Source organism: Aethalodelphis obliquidens, unplaced genomic scaffold, assembly GCF_003676395.1.
Source record: "Aethalodelphis obliquidens isolate GAN/ISIS:26980383/991018 unplaced genomic scaffold, ASM367639v1 scaffold2, whole genome shotgun sequence".
NCBI classification, from domain to species: Eukaryota; Metazoa; Chordata; class Mammalia; order Artiodactyla; family Delphinidae; genus Aethalodelphis; species Aethalodelphis obliquidens.
Window position 1 is genome coordinate 27,745,196 of NW_020837946.1, and position 24,848 is coordinate 27,770,043.

Sequence of the window (24,848 nt, forward strand, 5' to 3'; positions counted from 1 at the left end):
AAAAAAAAAAAAAAAAAAAAAAAAATCCACAGCAAAATACTAGCAAACTGAATTCAACAGCATGTTAAAAGGATCAGACAACCATGATGAAGTGGGATTTACCCCTTGGGTGCAAGGATGGTTCAACATATGAAAATCAATCAGTGTAATATACCACATTAACTGAAGGACAAAAAACACTTGATCATCTCAATCAATGCAGAAAAAGCACCTGACAATAGTGAATACAGCTTCATGATAAAAATACTCAATAAACTGGGAATACATGAAAACTACTTCAACGTAATAAAGGTCATATATGAAAAGTCCACAGCTAACATCAGTCTTAATGGTGAAAACAGAGCTTTTGCTCTAAAGACAGGAACAAGGCAAGAATGCCCACACTTGTCACTTCCATTCAAAATAGTATTAGAAGTCCTCGCCAGAAAAATTAGGCAAGAAAACAAAAGGCACATTGAAAAGGAAGAAGTAAAATGATCTCTGTTTGCAAATGAAATGTATACAAAAAACCTTAAAGAGTACACACAAAATAGTTAGAAGTAATAAATTCAGCAAAGTTGCAGATACAGAATCAACACAGAAAAATCAGTTGTGGTTCTATACACTAATAATGAACAATCCAAAAAGAAAATTAACAAAACAATTCAATTTATAATAGCATCAAAAAGAATAAAATACTTAGGAATAAACCTAACCAAAAGGTGAAAGACTTGTACTCTGAAAACTACAAAACATTGCTGAAAGAAATTAAAGAAAGAGCAAAAATGGAAAAGCATCTTATGTTCATGAATTGGAAAATTTAATATTGTTAGTATGTCCATATTACTAACACAATCTACAGATTAAACACAATCCCTATCAACATGCCAAAGACATTTTTTGCAGACATAGAAAAATTCACCCTAAAACACCTCTACAATCTCAAAGGACCCAAAATGGCCAAAACAATTTTGGAAAAGAAAAATGAAGTTGGAGATCTCACACTTCCTTATTTTAAAACATACTACGAAGCTATAATAATCAAAATAACATGGTACTGGCATAAAGACAGATATACAGACCAGTGGGATAGAATACAGAACTCAGAAATAAACCCTTGTTTATAGTCAAATGATCTTTGATAAGGACCACTCAACTGGGAAAGGACAGTATCTTTACCAAATGGTGTTAGGAAAACTGGATATCCAAGTGCCAAAGAATGAAGTTGGACCCTTATTTTACCCCACATACAAAAATTAGCTCAAAAGGGGATAAAGACCTAAATGTAAGACCTAAAACTATAAAATTCCTAGAAGAAAACAGGGGAAAAGTTTCAAGACATGAGATTTGGCAATGATTTCTGGATATGACACCAAAAGCACAGGCAACAAAAGTAAAAGTAGACCAATGGCACTACATCAAACTTAAAAACGTTTGTGCATCAGAGGATACAATCAATAGAATCAAAAGGCAACCAATGGAATGAGAGAAAATATCAGCAAATCATATACCTGATAAGGTGTTAATATCAAGAATATATAAAGAACTCCTACAATTCAACAACAAAAAAATCAAGTAACCCGATTAAAAAGTGGCCAAAACATTTGAACATTTCTCCAAAGATAATATTTAAATGACCAACAAGCATATGAAAATACACTCAACGTCACTAGTCATCAGAGAAATGCAAATCAATACCACAATATTATGTCACGCTCATCAGGATGCCTACCATCAAAATAAATAAATAAATAGATAAGCATTGGAGAGGATGTGGAGAAATTGGAACACTTGTGCACTGTTGATGGGATTGTAAAATAGTGCAACTACTGTGGAAAACAGTATGAAGTTTCCTCAAAACGTTAAAAAATAGAACCACCATATGATCCAGCAATCCCACTTCTCTGTATTTACCCAAAAGAATTTTTAAAGGAATTTGAAGACATATTTGCACTACCATGTTCATAGAAGCATTATTCGTAATAGCCAGGAGGTGGAAGTAATCTAAATGTCCACTGATGAATAAATAAAGAAAATGTAGCAACATACACACAACGGAATACCTTTCAACCTTAAAAAAAAGTAAGGAAATGCTACAACATGGATGAACGTTGAGGACATTATGCTAAGGGGCCAAATCCAGTTACAAAAAGACAAATACTGCATGATTTCACTTATAAGGATGAATCTAAAGTAGTCAAATTCATGGTAATGGAAAGTAGACTGTGGTGGTTACCACGAGCTAGGGTGAGGGGGAAAAAAGAGTTAATGGGTATAGTTTCAGTGTTTGCCAGAAGAAAAAGTTCTGGAGATGTATTGTGCCATGTAACAGTTCTGAAGTATATGCTTAAAAACAATTAAGATGATAATTTTTAAGTTCTTTTCTGTAATTAAAAAAAATAGGTTTAGGGACTTCCCTGGTGGCACAGTGGTTAAGAATCCACCTGCCAACGCAGGGGATGTTCAAGCCCTGGTTCGGGAGGATCCCACATGCTGCGGAGCAACTAAGCCCGTGCGCCACAACTACTGACCCCGCATGCCACAACTACTGAGCCCGCGCACCTAGAGCCCGCGCTCTGCAACAAGAGAAGCCACCGCAATGAGAAGCCTTAGCACCGCAATGAAGAGTAGCCCCCACTCGCCGCAACTAGAGAAAGCCTGCCTGCAGCAACGAAGACCCAACGCAGCCAAAAATAAATAAATTAATTGAAAAAAATAGTTTTAAAAACAGTCTCTTTTAGCGTTAACCCAGGAATTTTATAAGTAATTAATTTCTGACACGAGACTTCAAGATAGTGGGGACAGAAAACTGGTACTATGCATACGCCTTTTCCACCACTGTTGGGGGTTGAGAGGGAGCAGAGCCAGGCCACCTGGGCATCCCTGGGCACAGGGACCATCCCCTCCGTCCAGCGGTTCTCACTTTCGCCCTGTGAGTCTGGGCATGGTGAGTGGGAGTCGCTGTGCTTACAGCTGCGGGTTGCAGCACATTGGATCCACTTCAGGGATCCTGTGAAGGGTGGGAACAACTAACAGTGGAGGCTGCCCTCCAGGTGGACTCAGCCATTCCCCGATGGGCAAGGCCAAGCTTTCTAGAGCGCCCCATAAGGAAAGCAGAAACAGAATTGAAGAGAGGCGGGAGGACAGAAAAGGCCAGGCCCATACGGGGCAAAGTGAACCCAAGGATTTAGCACCCCCTTTCTGAGACCTAAAGAGGAGAGTTATTTACTGGAGAAAGACTTCAATTCTCCCGTCGGAAGGGGGAGAGAATGAACAGAAGACAACACTGCTGGGCCGGGGGCACCAACTCCATCTCCTCTTAATTTCCTCAAGCAGATTCAAAACAAAGTGAAGTTGATTCTCAGTTTATTGTAAGTCCTCTTTTTACAGTATAAGTCTCCAAAAGGTCAAAGCAGTTTTATCTCATAAATAACATGTCAATCATATAAAACAGCTGGAACCAAAGTAGAGAAATATATACAATATAATACATTAAGTATTTTCAATATTGTTAATTGAATTTTTCATATTAAATTAAAAGAGGCTATTTTGATTTACAATGTCATTTCTCTAGTTAAAATTAAACCTGTCAAAGACGTAATATACATTTCTTACAAAACAAGCAGAGCAGCATTAATAAAACTGCTCATGATTGTAATTTTTATTTTTCTATAATACAACTGCACCCGTGTTACAAAAACAAACAAAAAAGGCATTGCACTAGATGGTTTGAATACTGCTTAAGTCAGTATGTTAACACTTGAGGAATAATGAATGGCCTGATCTGTTTCACCACCAGGCTCATCCGCCAGCTAAGCAAACTTTCTATACAGGTAGATTATTTTCCTCAGCAGTTTTATACAAGCCCACGACACTAATGGGTAAAAAGCCAAGGAGAAGCTGATGCCACAAAAAACAATACAACCCTACTATTTACAATACCCAATAAAGGCCAAAGCCAGAAAACCACTCACTGCTGGATCAAGGAAAAAATTATAAGTAGGACATTCTGTAGGAAAATTTGAATATCTATAAATTTAAAATATTCAATAGACTACAAAAGGGCTTGCAACAGCTTATTCCCCTTATTTTTCTTAGGCTTGGGTAAGAAAAAAGTGAATCTTTTTTATTTTTAAATAAAGTTTTGATGGCATCAAAACACTTCACATTTATAAATAAGATTTTTATACAATGCAACATGTTCACATAGCTTTTTTGTGCTATCAATTATTCTCAGAATTCATTTTTTTATTCTAAAGAAGAAAGTATTAAGATTTCTTCCTCGTTCTTAACTTATCACCATCAAGGTTCTCCAGGCCTCAATGGGGAATTCAAGAGAGGTAAACAGCCATTCAGTGCCTGACACTGAGTACACAGTATTTGAAAAGCCTTATGTATCTGGTAGTGGCCTAAACAAGAGCAGCAAGAGGCCGGGTATATAGTTCTACCACTCAAAACAAATTAAATTTTATATTTCCCCTCCATTAAGACAGTTTTAAAAGGACAGATCACCCTTGCAAGGCAACAAGTATTGTTTCAGATTATATCATATGGGAATTTTTTTTAGCCACAAAATTACCTAAGCAGCAGCAGTACTTTAAAAAAAATCGGTTCTTCAAGTCATGGGCAAGGAAAACAAAATCAACATGACACATTATTGTCAAGAGCTATTCCAATGGAGCATTCAAGCTATACACGTGGTACTGAGACTGAAACAAAGAAACAACGTGATTACAGCTGCGGGAAGACACCTGCCCCTGGAAGTGCTCCTGACTGGGGTGAGGGAAATGGACAGGATAAATAACCCCAAGCCTCCTGACAGAAAAAATAAACAGATGCAAAATATGTTTGCATTCAATATGAGATGCAAAATCCATGTTCCTGACACATGAGAAGTGAATAATGTTCCACATCTTTCAGCCCTGTACAACTCCTTTACTGGCCTTTGATATCAAAACTAAAATCGTCATTGTTTTGTACGTTTTCAAAAGGCACATCACATGTTAAAAAAGAAAAAAGTGCTTATCATCAGATCAGTAGTAAGTCCTTGGTCAGTTTGTTTCTAGTACAGAACAAATCATGTTTCTAATAAGCACCAAACACCAAACTAATGCTTTTGTTTTCTCGAGCAAACTTTCCAAAATGTTCCTATTTTACATACTTAAGTCTCTGTAATTGGAATGTAACCAGATTTTCTTATTATGTGAAAGGTGCAATAGAAACGTGCTACTACAGGAAGCCTGAAAAGAGTGGAACCCTTAAAATTTTACAAACCCCAAATTATCCTTATTTGGGGTATTATCCGTAATAATAATCCTTATTACGGGAAAGAAACCAAGAGAAAATATTCGGGGTTGTGTTATTTCCTCAAAGACAGTTTAGTATACTTCTGATCACTTTTTAAATAAACAAAAACTCTAGTAAACAATAAGTTTCTCACTAAGAATATCTTAACTGTTAACATTTCTCAATAGTCAGAACTGGCCTAGAAACTGGTACAGAAAGTTAGAAAACAGGGATGTCCATACTGGAAACTTCTTAATTTTATAGATGCCACATAAATTGCTAGTTATATTGAAAAGGATACTTTACCTTTATAAAAAATAAAGCAAGTGCTTCCCTCACCCAATTTATTGGATCAGGCCTAATTTGTTTTTTATATTAAAAAAAAAACCTTCATTAATAATTATCCCTTTGGGGATTTAGTCACCGTAGACTAATTTACTAATGTTTCCCTGAAAGTGGGAGAAAAACCTAGAGTATGAGCATGTGTAGACAAGTGCAGTTCAGCATATTACTTGCTCAAAAGCTGTAAATAAGCTTAAAAAAACAGCTCCAGGAAAAGGCTTAAAGTTAATGGCTGTAGCCTCCTGTCACCCACAGACAAGTAGAGACAGAACTTGAAAAATATCAAACACACTTGAAAACAGGGAAAGATACAGAACATGACACGATTCTCAATTTAAGTCAAATTCCTCAGCAAAACAAGAATAGATTGTATCAATCTGTTTAACTGGCCATTAATAAAATAATTCAGAATTTTTTTAAGGTTTCAGAAATTCTGATAAGAGGTAACATTAAATTGTTACATAAGAAACACAAAACAAATTCACCAGCTCTACAAATGCTTTCTAGGTAAAGAATCTGTCCAATATGATGCCAGGAGAGTCATAATCTATGAGACACTGTTTTCTCAACAGGATTGTTAGCCAATATGACAACCGATTTTTTCACCGTATCTCATCTCTAACCATACATTTCTCCTCAGCCCTTTGAAATGTGCCTAGATTTCAGCTTAAGTGAACAAAATGTTCATGCAACGTCCCAGCCTATGGATAGCTCATTTGTAGGTTTCAAAAACCAAAGTGCAAATCCGCAGAGTTTTAACCCTTCAGGCTACAGATGGCCTCCACAGCCGCAGAACTGAAAGGGCTTTGCATACAGTGGTGAATGTGATGAAGGAATAAAACATGTAGCTTATTTTTGGTCCTTGGTTCCAGGCCCCTTTTCTTCCTGGTCCATTTCAAAATATGTGCTTTGTTTCAGCAGTTCAGACCCAAGCCTGTCCAGTGGTCTGGTACCATCAGGAAATACTTGTCCATTGCTTCACAAAATCTGGTCCTATACAACTCTGGAGAGACCACAGTCGGCATTTTACCTAGGATTATGAAAGCGAAGAGGGAAAAGGAAGCCGTTACATAATTGATAAGACAACTGACTTCAACGGCTATGTTCTTTCATGTCAACAGACATAAAATGCCATGGTCTGTAAGCAAACACACCACGGCGGGCTCAGAAAGGAGGGAGGGTGTTCACTGTGCCACATGACAAGGGACAGGTCCTTCTTGGTAGGAGGTTTTTTTTTTTTTATTTTAAAAGACGCTCTTGCTTAGAGATGAGAGAAGTCTAAAAGCACAAATGGCGCTGGCAGCTCTCAGAGAACTTAGAGGATTTCAAGTGTTAATTCAGGACAACCTCCTGTTCAGAACTTCTGGCCTTTTTAACTTACCATTTTGAGAACCTCTGGCATCTTAACACAAATTTAAAACCCCATATCTCCCCACCTAAACAATTCCCCTTATTATTTGATCACCTTGGAAATGATGATAAAATCAAAGACAACCACTTATGTTTTAGAATTTTTTTTAAAGTATCCATTTAGTATATGTTAACTGATGAGGAAGATAATGAGAACAGTTTAAAGAGTAAACAGAACAAAAATTCTGCTCACCTTGTCCTCCTAAAATTCCTGTTGATTTCACAACCATCTCAAGCTTTTTGTCCCATGTAAATGTTCGGATATAATCTGTTGCAGGGGGCGAGATTAGCAGTAAAGGTTCTCTTAATAAATATAAGCAGATGACAACCGCAATTACCATTACTATTACTTCTACAATAGCTATTGAGTGCTGGCAATACTGCAGGTACGGACAATATGCCATGGACTGTCCTAAGGGTTTTTACCATATTAATTCATTTAATCCTCATAACAACCTCATAGGGCTTCATCTTCAAGTGACTTTTGAATACAGATATTTTTGGTAAAAATAATGAAAATGGAAATGAGGAACCTGAATAAAAGGTACCAGAACAGAAAAACTATTATTTTTAAAATTTCAAATGAAAGTTTGTGAAATTATTCAATAAGCTATTACTACACCAGATAGTCTTCAAATTTTACTCTGGCTTAAATCATGAACTATACATAAGGCATGCTCATCAACTTACCTATAATTCCAACTACCAGCTCATTGCTGGTATCATCTCGCCCAACCAGCAAAGAATAATCTATAATGAGGTGGCTAGAAAGGAAGTGGGAGTCGCTACGGATTGAGGCTCTCAGCACAGCTTTGGAATGAGAACGGATATACAGAGGGTTGTCTCGAACCATTTTTAAGAGATTTTCATCCAGCAGGACTACATCACAACTCTCTTTCCCGGTATCGGTTTTTACATTTCGATTCCTAAGTGAACCCTTCAAATCAAAAACCTAGCAGAAAGAAAACTCTCTGTCATTTATGTGTGAGCTGTTACAAATGGTTAATTAAATTAAAAAGGCAGAAAGCTTCCTTGTAGCCACTACAGTTATAAACACTTTAAAATTTAATTTTAAAACCTAATAACTTATATGTCACTAAATGCATACATTGTAATTGTATAATACATAAAACACATGGTGATGTAATTGTATCATGAAATTAATAGCTAGGTACTCATTTATTGAAATATTTCAGAAATATACTGACCCATTTAATCAACTCTAAGAAACATTAACAAGTAACTCCAAAAATATATTGTTGAATCATAAAGCAGTTTAAAAAACAGATGCAAACATTCAGAGGAAACTTTTAAGTACTGATACCAAAACTGTGCAATTACTTAGGACAATGTAGAAGCAACAGCGTATCTCTAGGAATTTCTGGGCATTAGGAAAAGCAACGCACTCAAAGGTCAGGGACCTGGGTACTAGACCAGTGCGACCTGAAGTGTTATTCAACAGACCACTGCTAGACAGGCTTTCCTGGTTCATGATGACAGAGAGGCTAGTGCCAGAATGTAAATCAGTTACATCATTAAACCCACAATTTAGTACAGCAGGTGCTTCTGCCATAGCAAGACACTCTCGATGAAGAAAGCAGTGCATTAAATTACATTCTATTGATTAGTACAAGCTCTTATCTCACCACGGACTGGAAACAGTTCAAGGACCAGCACACTGAAGAGTACTGTTCTAGAATCTAGACCAACCTGAGTTCTAGGCATAGCTGTGTGACTTTGATAAAGTACTCAATGTCTCTGAGCCTCAGTTTCTTCATCTTTAAAACTGTTACGTTGCATCTGCCTTCTTTTTCTATAATTCTGTGTTTCTAGGATGTTGGATATGTTAAATTTTAGGACCAGTCCACAATATTCCTCTTTATTCTTTCCTACAGGGTTCAATAACTCAAAAGTTAAATTTTGCCTATTAACCAAAGTTTAATATTTACTCTCAAATATCATGTTACTCTCTGACTCATTATGTTCAGGAAGCAGAAATACAAAGGGTAAATGCTAGCTAAATGCTTTGCATAGTCCAGTATCCTTACCTGTGCCATCTTTCTCCCATAGAAAAGATTTTCCATGACAAGGAGATCTAGCTTCTTCTCAGTGTTGTTCTGGGAATTCTTATAACCAATTCTGTAAACTCCAAGAATCTTGGCCAATGCAGTGGGCCTCTAATCAAGAAAAAAGTAAACGCTTATCAAAAAGGACTATGTATGAATATTATGCTTAGTGAAATAAGTCAGTGAAAGATAAATACTGTATGATATCACTTATATGTGCAATCTAAAAGTAATACAAATGAATGTACACGCAAAACAGAAACAGACTTAGATATAGAAAACAAGCTTGTGGTTACCAAAAGGGAAAGGGAATGGGGGAGGGACAAATTTTTTATATGAGATTAATAAACTACTCTGTATCAAACAGATAAGCAATAAGGATATATTATATACACAGGGAATTATAGCCATTATCTTGTAACAACTTACAATGAAGTATAATCTGCAAAAATACCAAATCACTATGCTGTACACTTGAAACTAATATTGTAAATCAACTATACTTCAATTTTTCAAAAGGATTATTTATAATTTAATACCAATATCTGGATTATTCATGTATTACCCAAACATGATTTTCTATTAATATGATCAGTCAGAGGACCTTAAAACAAACTCAAACCTTTGAATCTATGAAGTAAAGCAGCAATGCCAACAAAATTATTAGATCTTTAACATTCTCCCAAGGGGTAATCGTTCTCAATTTCTCAAACTCACAAATTTTATTATGACATAATTCCTCCAATAACAGGCAATAAACTCATAAATGGAAAAAAAATCTATGTGACTCTTTCATACTCACGGGAGGCTCACTGCTTCATGACAAGTGGGTAATCTCTCTATATATATGTAGGAAAAAGAGTTTGAAATCCCTGCATTCTACCACACCTCAATAGCACAGCAGAGATCTAGTCATGTTCTGTTCACATATTACCACGGAGAAAACTGCCATTAGGACTCTCAGGATGTGAAAAAGCCCAGTAGACTTACAGATCAAGGTTTGGGTTTCTACCTTTTGTTGAACGGCATTTGTAATGTAATTGAAGTAGTGTGGTGCAAAGTCAAGGAAAGACTGGACTTCCAGACGAGGCATTTGCTTCAAAATGAATCTATCATCTAAAAGGCAAAAATTTCATGTTTATTCAATTGCAATATTTACTGAGGTATTCCAAAATAAATCATTCTAAAAATCCCAAATGATCTGTTTGCTTCACATTTTTAAGGGATATTTTCTGACACCACTGAGAAGATTTTGACCAGAACACAGTTCTTAAGTAATTGAAGGTTTGGAAGGGCTTCTGAGGATTTATATAGTCAAGAAACCTCTACTTTCGACAGTACCACACCTGAAATCATAGCTAAATGATCTATTTTTTTTTAACTACCAAGTAAAATGCTATAAATTCCTTTGTTAACAATCCAATAAGTAACAGTTATGAAAGTTCTTATCTAGCACGTCTTTCCTGATGCATTTTCTCAAATAATTTCGCTTTCAGTGAGTATGGAAAATGGAATGTGAAATAAAAATGCTCATGATCTTCTGTAAAACTTTGTAGGTTAAGAACTTGGCCTTCTGGTTTTCAGGTCAAATGTTTCTATTTTTATCTTTCTCTCATGAGCTCTGAGGTACCTTTTGAGTCTTCTAGAAGTTCTCTGTTATTATTTACATTTGGAAAACTCAGGACTAGAAAGAATTTAATAAGGATTTGATCAATATTTGTCTCTCATTACACACCGTACACCATATATTCTTTTAAATGTGCTTCTTTCATCCTCTCAAGCATAAAGAGAAAAACATGTTTGCAAAAAGACAATATCGTATTACCTCAGTTCAAGGGATTCAGAAATTATCCGAGGGAAAAAGATGGATACCGCTTAATTAGTAAATGATTAAAAAGACTTACCTTCAGTCGCGTAAAAGGCAGCTCCTGATTTGCCTCCTCGGGCCTGCCACGGAGAAGAGTGAGAAAGGGAACGAATAAAATCTTCTTCGCTGCTGCCCAGAATCACTTCTCGCATCTTATGAAACTCTCCCGCATAGTAGAGACGACAGTAAAACTTGGCGTTGGCATCGGAAAATTCTATAAACAGAAGTGTTTTTTTAAAAAAAAGCTCCTCTGGATCAGAAATACCTTTTCCTTTTCCTTCTTGCTCACTCCCCACCCCCACCAAATGCAATCATTTAAGTTTCTCCACGATAGTATTTTTCACATTAAGTCTACTACATCCCTGTTTATCACAATTCAGTTAAAGTTATCTTCAGGAAGGATTAAAGAGCATCTTATGACCACCCTTCATATTTCTAGAAAAATCAAACAGAAAATAAGACCCATTTCTAATTTTATGCTGGTCACTGTATTTTCATCATTGTACTTTTACATCTTAAATTTTTCTACAGTGTTATAATGCTGGATAATAAATTTTTGGCACTCACATGTACACACACAATTCTAGATGCCTTACTAAGGCTCTGTGGCTCTAGATTACACAAAAAGTAATTATTTAAACATCAGACATTGCATTAAATTATAATTTATAAATTAAATTATAATTTTAATTAAATTTATAAATAAATTTCCTTCTAAATTAAATAATGTATATTTTATAAACTAAATTTAGACTAAACAAATGTTCATCAGTACACAGACTTAATATTCATTTCAAGAAGTAGAATATTTATCTAGTGAGAAGCTAGAAGCTTCAAATAATGGAGTTTGCTCAATTATAGTCCTGGTCCCCAAACCAAAGGTATTTATCTCATACTTACGGAGCTCCACATGAGGATTTGTGAGTTGTTTCTTCTGTGTATCTCCTCCATCTACTTCATCTAAAAGATTTAACATCATTAGTAAAGCCAAAGTTTTAGATAGTTATCAGGTCATTTTGTCTGTTCTTTTTCCCCTGATATAATACTAAAAACAAGTCAATTCATGTTATCCTAGTCAAGTCACTCTCAAGCAAGCATCATGTATACAATTAACTGTGTAAATTACAATAAAAATCTATGTACCTTTTGAAAGATCAATTTTTAGATTAAAATCAGAGAATTCAGATTGAAGAATAATTTTTCTTATAGTTAAGTAATCTCTATGATAGCAATAAAATAACTCGGCTCTAACATCACGACTTTCTGTGGCTTCTTTATCAGAGTTTATGACCAGTTTTCCCTGTGTATGGAATAATGCTTCCCCAATAGTCTGAGATGCTTTCTTTATCATATACTAAGATATATGTGCAATATAGAAAATATACTAGTGTCTACTTCAGAGCTATTTTTTTTATTTGACTGATTTGTCTGGCAAACCTACTGCCAGATCCACTCTAATTATTGCAGAGTTGTGATACATTTTAATATCTAGAAGAACAAGTCATCCACTAAGTTTCACATTTCAAAATTATTTTTTTCAAAGCACCAATGCCTTCCAAGGATCACAGCCCAATAGCAGCCTATAGAATACTTAACGCATATCTTAATTACTGATGAAAACTTACCATGCAGTTCCTATTTTTTAAACTAATAATTCATGATCTAACCCAGGGGTTGCCAAACTATTCCTGTAAAGGGCCAGATGGTAAGTATTTTACTCAGTTGCAACTACTCAACTTGCCAATATAATGCAAAACCAGCCAGACAGTAAGTAAATGAAAGGGTGTGCCTGTGTTCCAACAAAACTTTATTAACAAAGACAGGTCAGCATAGTTTGCCAACTCCTGGTCTACTAGCCCCGTATTCAAACACAATCAGGTAGATATATTTTTTAAATATCCAAATGAAGGTGGGTATCAACAGCTTCCACCTTACAGAGACTGGAAAAGAAAGGAAACGTCTGAGGGGGTAGTGGGATGAAAACATTTGAATATATACTGTGAGCTACATAGTGAGACAGATGTTTTACATGTATAATGTCACTTAGTCCTCAGTAAAACTTAGTCCTCAGTAAACCCTAGTCCTCAGTAAACCCAGTAAACCTTGGAAGACACTGCTTTTCCAGTTTACGAGTACAGAAAGTAAGGATTTCTAATTCCACCACACAGTAAGTGATAGCAATGACATCTGAAACCAGTTGGATCCTCCAAGCACCATGCTTTTCCCACTCTACCCCCACCAAGATGTGAGAAGAGAGGGAATGCCCTGGTCTCAGCAACAGAAGCATCTACTTCAAGCTATAAGGAACATAACCAACTGAAATAAGTAAATCGAAACCTAGAATAAGCACATTTGGTCTCCTTTAACACACCTTGAGGCTCAATGCCTTGATTCTCCGTTCCCTCCTTGCCCGTCTGCCCAACCTGGTAGTAAGCACTATCTGCTCCACGTAAGGTCTCTCTCTTCTGGGAAGAGAGATCAGGGCTTTTCCCTGCTGTCCCTCGGAAGAAGGACAACATTCCAGAAGCCTTTTTGGCTAAAAATAAGAGGTAACATATTAAGTACAGGTCACTGCAAGTAGAAAAATAAAAATTTTCAACTCATTCCTTTCTTAGCAGTAACCATTATATGAGAGTAATAAATATGAGTAACACTGATAGTCTTATTTACACAGATTATTATTCCACATGTTTTATGGGATCTTTAGGGGGGCAGTCAAGCACTCTTATTATCAGAAACATGAAAGAAGAGCAATGTTCAGATAGCTATATATCAAAATGTGAGAAATTATATAGAAAGCCTTTTAAAAATATCTTTCCAAGGCTGTCAGAATATCTTAAGCAACAAGATTAAGTTAAGGCTGTGTTCTTACAGTATCACAGTATAGTTAATTAAACTAATACAAAACAGTATTCCAAGCTACAATGCGTCAAAGTTAAAGGTTTTTATATCATCTGTCTTCCTACACTTCAACAGAGCAAAATATACAATTTTAGTTTTAGCATTTTTCAAAAATAAGTAGTACAGGATGACCAAAACTATCACTAAAGCTTGCTCTATACTTTTATTCTTAGTTTTGAGCTTCATCATATCACTAATACACATGATCCTAATCTTGTACATTTACCATTAACAAAATCCACATCAAATGTCGATCATGAAGTGCTTATTCAGGGCAGCAGACACCATTATGGCCTTAATATCCTTAATATCCAATCCCACCTTGTTCCTTGCTAACAGAACTCCAATTTTGTTTGAGGCAGCAATGTGTAGAGTCCCAGGAAATGAATCATGATTTATGTAAGCCAACCAGGACAATGCTGCTTACCACATTATAAGTCTCCTTTGCAGGAAAGGGTGGCCATGAGACTCACTTCTAACCAATGAGATTGAAGGGGGAAGGGAATTTCCCAATAAAAGAGAACAGTTGCAGCTTGTACCTCCCTTCCTTCTGCCTCAAATGCAGACATTAAGTGGGACATTTTTGACCATGAGTAAAACAAGAGAATCAAACAGAAACTACCCCTATGTTGTCATTACAATGCTGAGTAGCTGAACCAATGCTAGCAACTGTCTACCTGCAGTTGCTATCTTAGAAAAATAAACTGTCATTCAAGACCCAACAGTCACTTGAGTTTTCTGCTACTCGCAGTGAATATTCCTGACTGACAAAGTCAAAGAGATCCAAGTTCAAATCGCAGCTCCCCATTACTTGTGTAACCTTCAGCAAATTGCATTATCTAAGTCTTAACTTACTTTCTGAAAAATGGAGATATGTCAAATAACTCTTACGGGGTTATTATGGGAATTAAAGGAGACAATACATGAAAAGTTCTTTTCACAATGCCAACAATGCTGCAAAAACAAACAAGCAAAAACTGCTGTTATATTTCTTCAGTTATATGCTTTAAACTGAAAGCTCTAGCCAGGAAGGCAGATTTTTGCATAGACCTATGAGTTTCTAGGAGTTTCAAACTCAATAAACTTAAGGTAAGAATCAAAGAAAAGTGAAATATGTACAAAAGAAGATATACAAAAAATTTTACATCCATACTGTATTTCAAAGACCAGAAGTAATATATCCTTGCCAGATGGCATTTCTTATTTAATGTGTTTTCTTCTTCAAACCACAATTACAAACAAAACTAGGAATTACTTCTCCATTTGTAATCTTACTTGGTTGTGGTTCTACTTCTGCTGTACGGTTTGTCTGTCCTCCACTGATCTCAGGTAATCTAATAGGGCTGCTACTCTTTGGTCTGCTGTCTAAAGTACTAAAATGAAAAACAAAAGGAAAGTTGGTTTTATATGATTCAGACACAAAATAGCAAGTACTCTAATTCCTGTATTAATCTACCCCCCACCTAACCCCACCCACAATATCAGAAATCTGATTCATAATTTATATAAACACAGGTTAGCATGGAAGAAAAAGGCTTGAAATGTCTACTGGGCTTAAGAAAAAGCAAAATGATAAAGCTATAAAAGCATATGGAAAAATATATGAAAGTATATAGGCTCTTATAATATTTTTCACAAGTCTATCAGAGCTATATTAGCATCCATAAGTCCAACAATGACGACAATTTCTGTCTCAAATGTCTAAAATACTGAACACACTTAAAGAACTGGTTTGGTGGGGGGCTGTTTTATTTTTTAACTGTTAAGATCTTTAATTATTATGGAAAATTCATAAATACTTTAAATTACAAAATCAAGCAGTAGTTTACTAATTTCAGAGTTATTATTTTTTAAATGAAAACAATAAAGAGAACTTAAAATGTTAAAAGTTTAAATCTGCAATACACAATGAACTTCTATGACAAATTGTCAGAAAACTGTATCCTAAAAGACTTCTTAAGGTCTTTTGCTATACCTGAATTTTGTTCTATCAACTATTGGCTAAAGGATGAGTGCCACTGACTATATTCTAGAACTTTTATATTGACAATAAGCTAAAATAAAATTGGAGTGGGAGCACCTAGAAAATGATGACGTAGCTCAATGAAAATAGATTTTAATCAATCGCAGATCACCTGTTTGTTGAAAGCCCTTCTTCAGCACTGTTCCGCAGAGTCACTTTGGACAATTCCTCTAAGGCATTCCGGTATTCTTTACAACTTAGGGTAGAAATAGGTTGAAAAATGTTAAACATTATGGTCTTCTTTTAAAGTAAATCATATGCTTTAGAATAAGCTTTGCATTGTAGAAACACAATCATTGTAAGCATCCATAATTAAACAAACACAAGTTAACTAACAAAAGTTATCAAGTACAAGCTTCATGAAGAAGGTCAATGTCTTCACAAAAAATAATACAAAATATGACCCAACACACCAACCAGGCTCAATATCCTAAATATGATTGTCAAGGCCTCCACACTAACATTTAGATCAAATGCCTTCAGGGGTTGAACAGCTAACTGAACAGCATGAAACTTCACTGTTTAGTATAATAGAGAGGAAAGGAACTTAGAGTACTTTTCAACTTAAAGGTATTGAACTTTAAGAAAAAGCATATTTTTTTAGTTTGCCTTGGCCAAAAACATCCAACTCTTGGACTAGCAGTCTGGAAGCACTGATTTAGATAAATCAGATGTTAGGGAACAAGGGAAGCATCTTAGCATGTTATTATTTTTCCAAGACATTAGAAAAAGGTGACCTCAGCTAGAAAACTTGCTTCCTCATAGTACAAAATATATGTTTTTCTTGGTTGACTTTCTTGCCTTTCTTATCTATTAATGTAGTATGTCTAACCAATAAAAGGAGAAGCAAATACTATCTTCATAAACGTCAAAAGGCAAAGATAAAAAATTTATCATATGGAATCTTCTAAAGGAAAAAAATTCTTCATTATCCAAATAGTAACTCTAAACTACATAAATGCTGAAGCCTATAAATCTCTCTTGTTTACCCCTGTATACCCAGTACCTAGTATACCACACATTGCAGACATTCAAATATTTGTTGATAAATGGACAACTTGTAACCAATATTAAAAATAAAATTTTAATTTCAATGTCTTCCAAGAGGAAAAAATTTTTATTAAACATCTTAGATTCTACTTAAACTAGGTTCTACCACTACCAAGATACCATTAAGATTAAAAAGCTTTATTCTTTTAGACATGATATATAAATATTTTTAAAGAGGGGTCCTTCTTTAAGGCACATGATAACTGTGGGCATGTAAATGGGTTAAGGCATAGGAACAGCATTACTCTAAGTAAGGAAACTTTACCTGCTATGTGTGGGAAGCAGGAAGGAAATGAATGAAGAATACAAAAAAGACATTCAGATGATATAAGGCAGATATGTTCCAAGTATTATGTCAATAAATAAAGCAAAGGAAAGGATGGATACAATGGATACATATTATAATACAGAGAATGGTTAAAGGATATTAAGGATTAGTAAATAACTTGCCTAGTTAATTTAATTATTAGGAGCTTAAGAATCATCCTGTTATTATTTGGGTAAAGCGTACATTATCAGATACAAAAAGAATAAGCTGTCACATCCAAAGAATACATTCTTTTACTTATATTTAATATTTTACATTTACTTATATTTTGCTCTACTCTATGTAACAGAACTCAAAATACAGCGATTAATAAATACACATAAAATATAAAGATACAACCATAGGTGGAAAAGCCCCATGAATAATACCTGAGAGCAAAAGCAATGATGGAGCTGGGCTCCTTCTCACAGACTGCAATGGGCACTCGTTCATGTTCATACATTAAGTAGTGTTTATCTGGATCACTGTTCAAAATTTTTAAATACATAAATCAGAACAAAATTAGCAGAAAATCACATATACAAACCATTAGCACTACTACAAGTAAATCTCAGGACAATTTTAAGTTAACTAAATAATGCACAATTACAAGAATATAATTAAGCCAAAATGTATGCAGAACTTGAACAAACAGCCAAGGAAAATACATCAACAGAGAGTTTTTGAAGACAACTGAAAATTATCAGAATTCTTTTTCAAATGAGAGAGTTCTGGAATCATCACTCCAAACAAAGCTTTCCACACTGGCAGTGTAGAAAGCCAGCCCTATGTTTTTCCCCACTCTGAGTAAGTCCAGTACAAACAAAATCACACGAAAACTTGTATAGCCATTGCAATTCATCATCACTATTAAAAAAGCATCACGTCCCAGTAAATTACTGGGTCAGTAATATCCTCATATACAATCAGTAATATGTTTTTATGAGATCAATGGATGTAGCAGTATATCTTAATAATATATATATATAAGCAATTCTTTTCAGAATCAGTACTCTTAAGCATTAAGTAATGTTAGTTAATGCTTTTTTAATCCACTCATTTACTATATAATGATTACATGTTCTACAAATTATATTATACCAAAAGATATCTTTTTTACTATGATGAAGTATAATTTTGGATTGAGAAATACATATATGCAGTTAAATAAACATATTTAAATATGTAGAGAGTATATCTATCGAGAGATTTTTTAAATGAAGTAAAAATAAAACCACCCAACAGCCACTGGCTTTTATAATACTTACAAAGGAAACGGAATAGGGTTATAGCTGTTTCCTGGAAGCAAATTTGCAAAGATGGCTTTCATGGTTGATTTTTCCTTCACCTGGCTGTCTGCGGATCCCAGCAAATGTCCATCAAATACATCTAGAATGAAAAATATTCTACTTATACATTAATATTCAGAAAGAGTAAAAGAAAGTATAAAGCGTCAACTATATTTCATTTCCTCTTTGGAACACAGACATGTGCACACCATAATTACCAATTATGGTGTAAAATTTTTGATCTAGGAATAATGACTATCAAACAGGAAGCAACAGTGAAGCATACATAGCACTGACCCCAAGTGGTTTCCAAGTTTTTTTTTTTTTTTTACATTTCAACATGTTTGAAGTTGAGATCATCCTGCAACCGATGGCCTCTTATCATCACAGGGCCAGGCGGCAGCCATGACATAATTACTGGCCAAGCATGCGTGAACTCAGTCACAGCTGTTCCTGTTGCCACTTCAAATCAGTTATGCACACTGTGGCTATTACATCTGAGTTTAATTGCAATTTAAAAGATATTTTTTAAGTTTACGCTACAATTAAGTAGTTGGTGCTTAAACAGAAAGCAAGGAAAGAAAGAAAAAAGGTATAAATTTGCTATTAGTGAAACAAATATTTGTTGTTAGACAAAGGCTGCAATTTCTCTTTCCTTCTTACAAGGCAAAAATCATGGGCTTTAATGAGACTTAAGAAAGTAATATCCCCAGAAAGTAGATGAAGCTGAAATAACATTTTGTTACTGAGATATTTACATGTCAAGCAGTGCAACTGAAGAAGGGATATGGTAAAAAGCTACATCTGAAAGAGCCCTTTCAATAGTAAAAACTTTAAATCCTAAAGGGCTAAGAAAGAATTGTGTCACAGCACTCAGAGTGTTTGTCTCTATTGGACGAAGTGCAGTAAAAGTGACTTGACCTGTACCTTCGGAACTGCTGGTGGTATCAAGTTCTGGGGGCCCTCCCACGGCCTGCTCAGGCACGCCTTCGGGAGGAGTGGGCAGCTGGAGGTGGGGGGAACTGGTGGAGCTCTGACTGGACAGGGTAGCTAAGAAGCGGTCCTCTAAAGAAAAACAGAGTGCAAATGAGTCACTTTAAAACATTATGTCCATTTCTATCTAACAGCAATGTTTTTAAAATGCCAACTCCTATTTCTACTTCATAAACCAAAGAATTTTAGCTTCTTAAAAGTTACATAGGCCATTTCAGTGCGTATTTTAGAAATGGATACAAAAATCCAGACAGGTTATATGACTTGACCCCAATCAGATCTTAGTGACAGCACTGTGACTGGTAACCAGTTCTGGCTCCTATGCCATATTCTTTGCACTAGACCACAATGCCTACCTAAATATTAGTTCATTCAATTTAATAGAGAATGCAATTATGACACTACTGGGGGGAAAAAATCACATGCTTATTCTCAGGGGGGAAATTCACTTACTTATGATAGAAAAATGCCAAGAATTCTGAGTTGAGCTCTTGTTCTACAAAGATAGTCTAAGTAAATTTCCCTACCAATTTTCTAGGATAGCACCTAGAAAAGTTACTCTACGAAATACTGAGGAAAAATTAAGTCTGGAAAGGATTTTAGTGATACAAAAATATAAATTAAACTTTATAAGTTTTTTTTCCATGAAACCTGGCAGTTGACTTTATAACAATCCAGACAGAAATTCAGTTTCCTTTTGTCTTTTTGTTCTTTCCCTAAAAGCAATCTTCTCTATTTATCATGTATTTCTATATCCTAACTTATCTTATGCAATGTACTTTATGACAATCTTAAACTTAGAGTGCTACAAACGTTTTACAGGAAGGAAAAAAAAGTCTATGTCCAATTGCATCAGAAAAAAATTCTCAATATTTAGTAGTTAAAAATAACTTATAGACTAAGAAATGTCTTAAATTCAATGACAGGTGATCACCAGACTCAAGGACCAACCTTTTTCCCCATTTTGAAGTCCTGGAGAAGCATTCCGTGGAGATGCATCCATTGCACTTATCTGTAGAGAACAAAATACTTTATTCTTAAGGAAACATTAAATTTAAAATTTTAAATTTAAAAAAAAATTTTTTTAACCCAGTGAATCTTAACCATTTTGTCCTCAAGACCCTTTCAACCTCTTAAGAATCATTAAGACACTCAGATAGCTTTTGTTTATGTGGGTTATATCTTCCAATTTTTCCTTATTAGAAAATCAAAACTGAAAAAGTTATAGAACGTACGTTTATTAATTTATTTAAAAATAACAATAATAAACCCATTACATATTAACATAAAAACATATTTTAATTAAAAATAGATTTTTTTAAAAAAAATTAAGAGTGGCATTGTTTTACACTTTTACAATTACTTTAATGCCTAGCTTAACAGAAGACAGTTAAATTCCTCTCCGACTTCTGCATTTAACCTGTTGAGCTATATTATTATGATTGAAGTATATAAAGAAAATCTAGCCTCACACAGATATACAGTTGAAAAAGAGAAGGCTTCCCCGGTGGCACAGTGGTTAAGAATCCTCCTGGCAATTCAGGGGACACGGGTTCGATCCCTGGTCCGGGAAGATCCCACATGCTGCGGAGCAACTAAGCCCATGAGCCACACTACTGAGCCCGCGTGCCACAACTACTGAAGCCCGTGCGCCCAAAGCCCATGCTCCGCAACAAGAAGCCACAGCAATGAGAAGCCCGTGCACTGCAGCAAAGAGTAGCCCCTGCTCGCCACAACTAGAGAAAGCCGGTGCGCAGCAACGAAGACCCAACACAGCCATAAATTAATTAATTAATTAATTAAAAAAGAAAAAGAGGAACCTTGTGGAGCCCTTGAAAGGGTCTTGGACCCCCAGGATCCTTGAACCATACTTTGAGAATACTGTTCTAAACAATAGCTCACAGACCCATTAAAGCATCTAGGAACTACTTATGATTATCCATTAAGCCTAGTAATCTTTGATTACCCACTGGACTTTCACAAGTCCCATTATCCATAGATAAGATACATTTTAAATGACTATCAGCCCTGAGTACAATTTCATTACAAAGTCATGTCTTAGACTGCTACTTAAAATGTTCTTTGATTTGTTCACCATACCAGAGAGACCTCCCTGGGCACCCTATGTAAAATAACTCACCATCACCTACTCCCCTAGCAATACTCTCCATTTCTTTCAATTTTTTTCTTCATAGCCTTGTTTCCATTTGTTTTTTAAATGTTTATTGGTTCATCTGTTTATTGTCAGTCTCATTAGACAAACGTTCCATAGGGACAATAACTATGGCCTTCATTCACAAACGTGAATTCCTTGCACTCAGAACGGTGCCTAAAAGCACTCAAGAACTATTTATCAAATGAATGAATACAAAGGCAGTGCTACAGATTTTCAATTCAACTTTTGATCTTTCAAAAAGATAATCATCGGGGCTTCCCTGGTGGCGCAGTGGTTGAGGGTCTGCCTGCCGATGCAGGGGACACGGGTTCGTGCCCCGGTCCGGGAAGATCCCACATGCCACGGAGCGGCTGGGCCCGTGAGCCATGGCCGCTGAGCCTGCGCGTCTGGACCCTGTGCTCCGCAACGGGAGAGGCCACAACAGTGAGAGGCCCGCGTATCGCACAAGAAAAAAAAGATAATCATCTACTGACTGATTTTGTATTTTCAATTCTATGTCTCAATATTATAATTAGAGGTCTTACACCACTAGCTTCACTGTTTCATCAGTAGGCAAACAGGCCACTAGCAGTTTGTGATAGCCGTTAATTGTCCTTAACTACTTGGCAAATACTAATAAATCATCTTCAGTAATTCTTATTCTTACTCTCACCTAAACTTTAAGGAAAAGTGATTCCTACACAGTTATTCATGAGACAAAAAGGAGGAATTCAGTTACACAGTGTTACTAAATAACACAAAGATCCAAGGCACTTGAACCCATCATTCCATGAAAATACTCTGCTACAAATACTACACACTTGTACAAAAAGATATTCTCTCAAAAGCCCTCATGATAACAGAATATTAAGCCCTTATAATATACTGACATTAATTCATCTGTTCATGGTTAGCATGGTAAGTAGAATTCTGTGATGGCCCCCAAGAACTCCACCCCCTGGCATACACACACACAGTTATTCAACCAAACATTAATCCAGATACTGTTGTGAAGGGATTTTACCACGTATGTAAGGTCCCAAAATCAGTTAACCTTAAACTACAGAGATTAACCAGGTAGGCCTGACCTAATCACATGTGTCCTTTAAATCTGTGTCCAGAGGTCAGATACAGCAGAAGAATTCAGAGATTTGAAACATGAAAGGATTCAGTCCACTGCTGTTGGCTTTGAAGATGAACAGAGCCACATGCAAGGAATCAGGCAGCCTCTAGGAGTTGAGAATCGCCTCTAGTCAACTGCCAGCAACAAATGGGGGACCTCAGTCCTATAACCACTAGGAATTCAACTCTGCCAACAACCTAGATGAGCTTGGAAGAAGATCCTGAGCCTCAGGTAACAGCCCTGGCCAAAACCTTCATCTCAGTTCTGTGAGCAGAGAACCCAGCCACACTGTGCCAGAGTCCTGACACACTGTGAGATAATAAATTTATGTTTTAGGTCACTAAGTTTGGGGTAATGTGCTGTGCAGCAAGAGAAAACTAATACAGTTAGAAAAGGTTAATTAAATCAACATGTAGAACTAACCTGGTGCAGACCCCTTAAGAAAAGCTTCTCACTTAAACACAGAGATAAGAACACCCAAAACTCACAGTAAAGTGAATTAGGACTCTATTATACACTCAGCACATCCACACCTTCTCCTTTATAGCATTTACTGCCTCTTTGATACTATCCTCAGTGATGCCAGTAGACAGTAGCTTTTGATAAATGTTTCCAATAAATGAATTATAATGTATTTTATTTCAGGCTAAGATAAAAAAAATTAATCCAGGTCACATCACCAAGAAACCTCATAACTTCAAAACTAAAAACTCCTACTATTATTAATAAAGTATATATTAAGCTACCACTTTATTTTTTTTTGGCTGCATTGGGTCTTCATTGCTGCACGTGGGCTTTTCTAGTTGCAACGAGCGGGGGCTACTCTTCGTTGTGGTGCGCGGGCTTCTCACTGCAGTGGCTTCTCTTGTTGTGGAGCACGGGCTCTAGGTGCGCGGGCTTCAGTAGTTGTGGCTCGTGGGCTCTAGAGCACAGGCTCAGTAGTTGTGGCACACGGGCTTAGTTGCTCCATGGCATGTGGGATCTTCCCGGACCAGGGATCGAACCCGTGTCCCTTGCGTTGGCAGGTGGATTCTTAACCAATGCACCACCAGGGAAGTCCCTAAACTACCACTTCTAAGTGTCATAAGAGAAATTAATTATATCTATACCAATATACATAGGCTCAAAGACAAAACTACATTTCATTACCTTGCTTTCTTCCCCTTGCCTCAGTCTTCCAGGACTTGGAGGAACTGAAGGCCGCTTTCTACCCTTTTCTTGCTGGAAAAGGTCCTGCAACCTATAGTTAATGAAAAAAAGGAAAAGAGAAAAGAAGAATATGATTTTCCTTCTAATATCCTGAATAATGTTTACACATATTCTCCTTATAGCTTTGAAACCACAAGAATTATATTTTCCTATTTCGAATGCAATAGATTTTAAAGCTGTACATAACTAAGACTAAATTTTTGTTTTCTTTCTAATCAGTTAATCACTTGTTACTGATATGACTATAGTAATAAAAGAATAGCAAGTTATAATGAGACAATACAAGATAACGTAAAAAATACGGGTGTTAAAGACCAACAGACCTGGGCTCAAAGCCGAGCTCTGACAATTAACAGCTATATAACTTGGGCAAATCCCTTAGTCTCGTACAGCCACAGTTTCCTCTGTAAAATGCAATCAGTATATATACATTGTAGGACTCAAAATCAAATAAAAGAGTGCATGTCCATCTACTGCCTTACTTAGTGCCTAGCGTGGTCCAAGTGCTCAATAAATGCTATAATAATCTAACTGAACTTTTCAATAACCATTAAAGGGAAATATTTCCCCAAATAAATATTTAAATAAAGGTACAAGATACACAAAATAATAGAGTTGAAAGTAATGGCCTGAAACCCAATAATCACTCCATGACATACTAATACAGATAAATTAGGTTCATTAAGCACACACACTGTATTTGCAACAGCAACGAAGGCTATTCTCATCTTTGTTTTTTTTAACTTCACAACCTACACTTTAAAGGATGAAAGAGGTGAAGGGTGGTAGTGGCAATAAAAATAAAGCTCCTACAACTTGAGAGTAAAAGGAAACATCCAAATTAATAA

At 35.8% G+C, this 24,848-nt stretch overlaps 1 protein-coding gene across 9 annotated transcripts in view; it reads right to left on the reverse strand.

The window, feature by feature from the left end:
- Positions 1-3,328: 3,328 nt before the first annotated feature.
- PIKFYVE (phosphoinositide kinase, FYVE-type zinc finger containing) overlaps positions 3,329-24,848 on the reverse strand; it is a 77,659-nt gene continuing 56,139 nt past the window's right edge. For 7 of the 9 annotated variants that reach the window (XM_027122700.1, XM_027122693.1, XM_027122728.1 and 4 more), the window contains 15 exons: positions 23,941-24,031; positions 20,465-20,525; positions 19,448-19,585; positions 18,500-18,620; positions 17,621-17,716; positions 15,987-16,070; positions 15,127-15,224; positions 13,322-13,486; positions 11,851-11,910; positions 10,988-11,164; positions 10,096-10,199; positions 9,066-9,194; positions 7,708-7,969; positions 7,211-7,285; positions 3,329-6,637 (listed from right to left, as the gene is read on the reverse strand). In XM_027122700.1, coding sequence (XP_026978501.1) covers positions 6,522-6,637; positions 7,211-7,285; positions 7,708-7,969; positions 9,066-9,194; positions 10,096-10,199; positions 10,988-11,164; positions 11,851-11,910; positions 13,322-13,486; positions 15,127-15,224; positions 15,987-16,070; positions 17,621-17,716; positions 18,500-18,620; positions 19,448-19,585; positions 20,465-20,525; positions 23,941-24,031 — 1,777 coding nt within the window. In that variant the 3' untranslated portion in view covers positions 3,329-6,521. Of the gene's footprint in view, positions 6,638-7,210; positions 7,286-7,707; positions 7,970-9,065; positions 9,195-10,073; positions 10,200-10,987; positions 11,165-11,850; positions 11,911-13,321; positions 13,487-15,126; positions 15,225-15,986; positions 16,071-17,620; positions 17,717-18,499; positions 18,621-19,447; positions 19,586-20,464; positions 20,526-23,940; positions 24,032-24,848 lie in introns of those variants that run through there. The other 2 variants (XM_027122711.1, XM_027122735.1) reach the window with 2 other exon arrangements.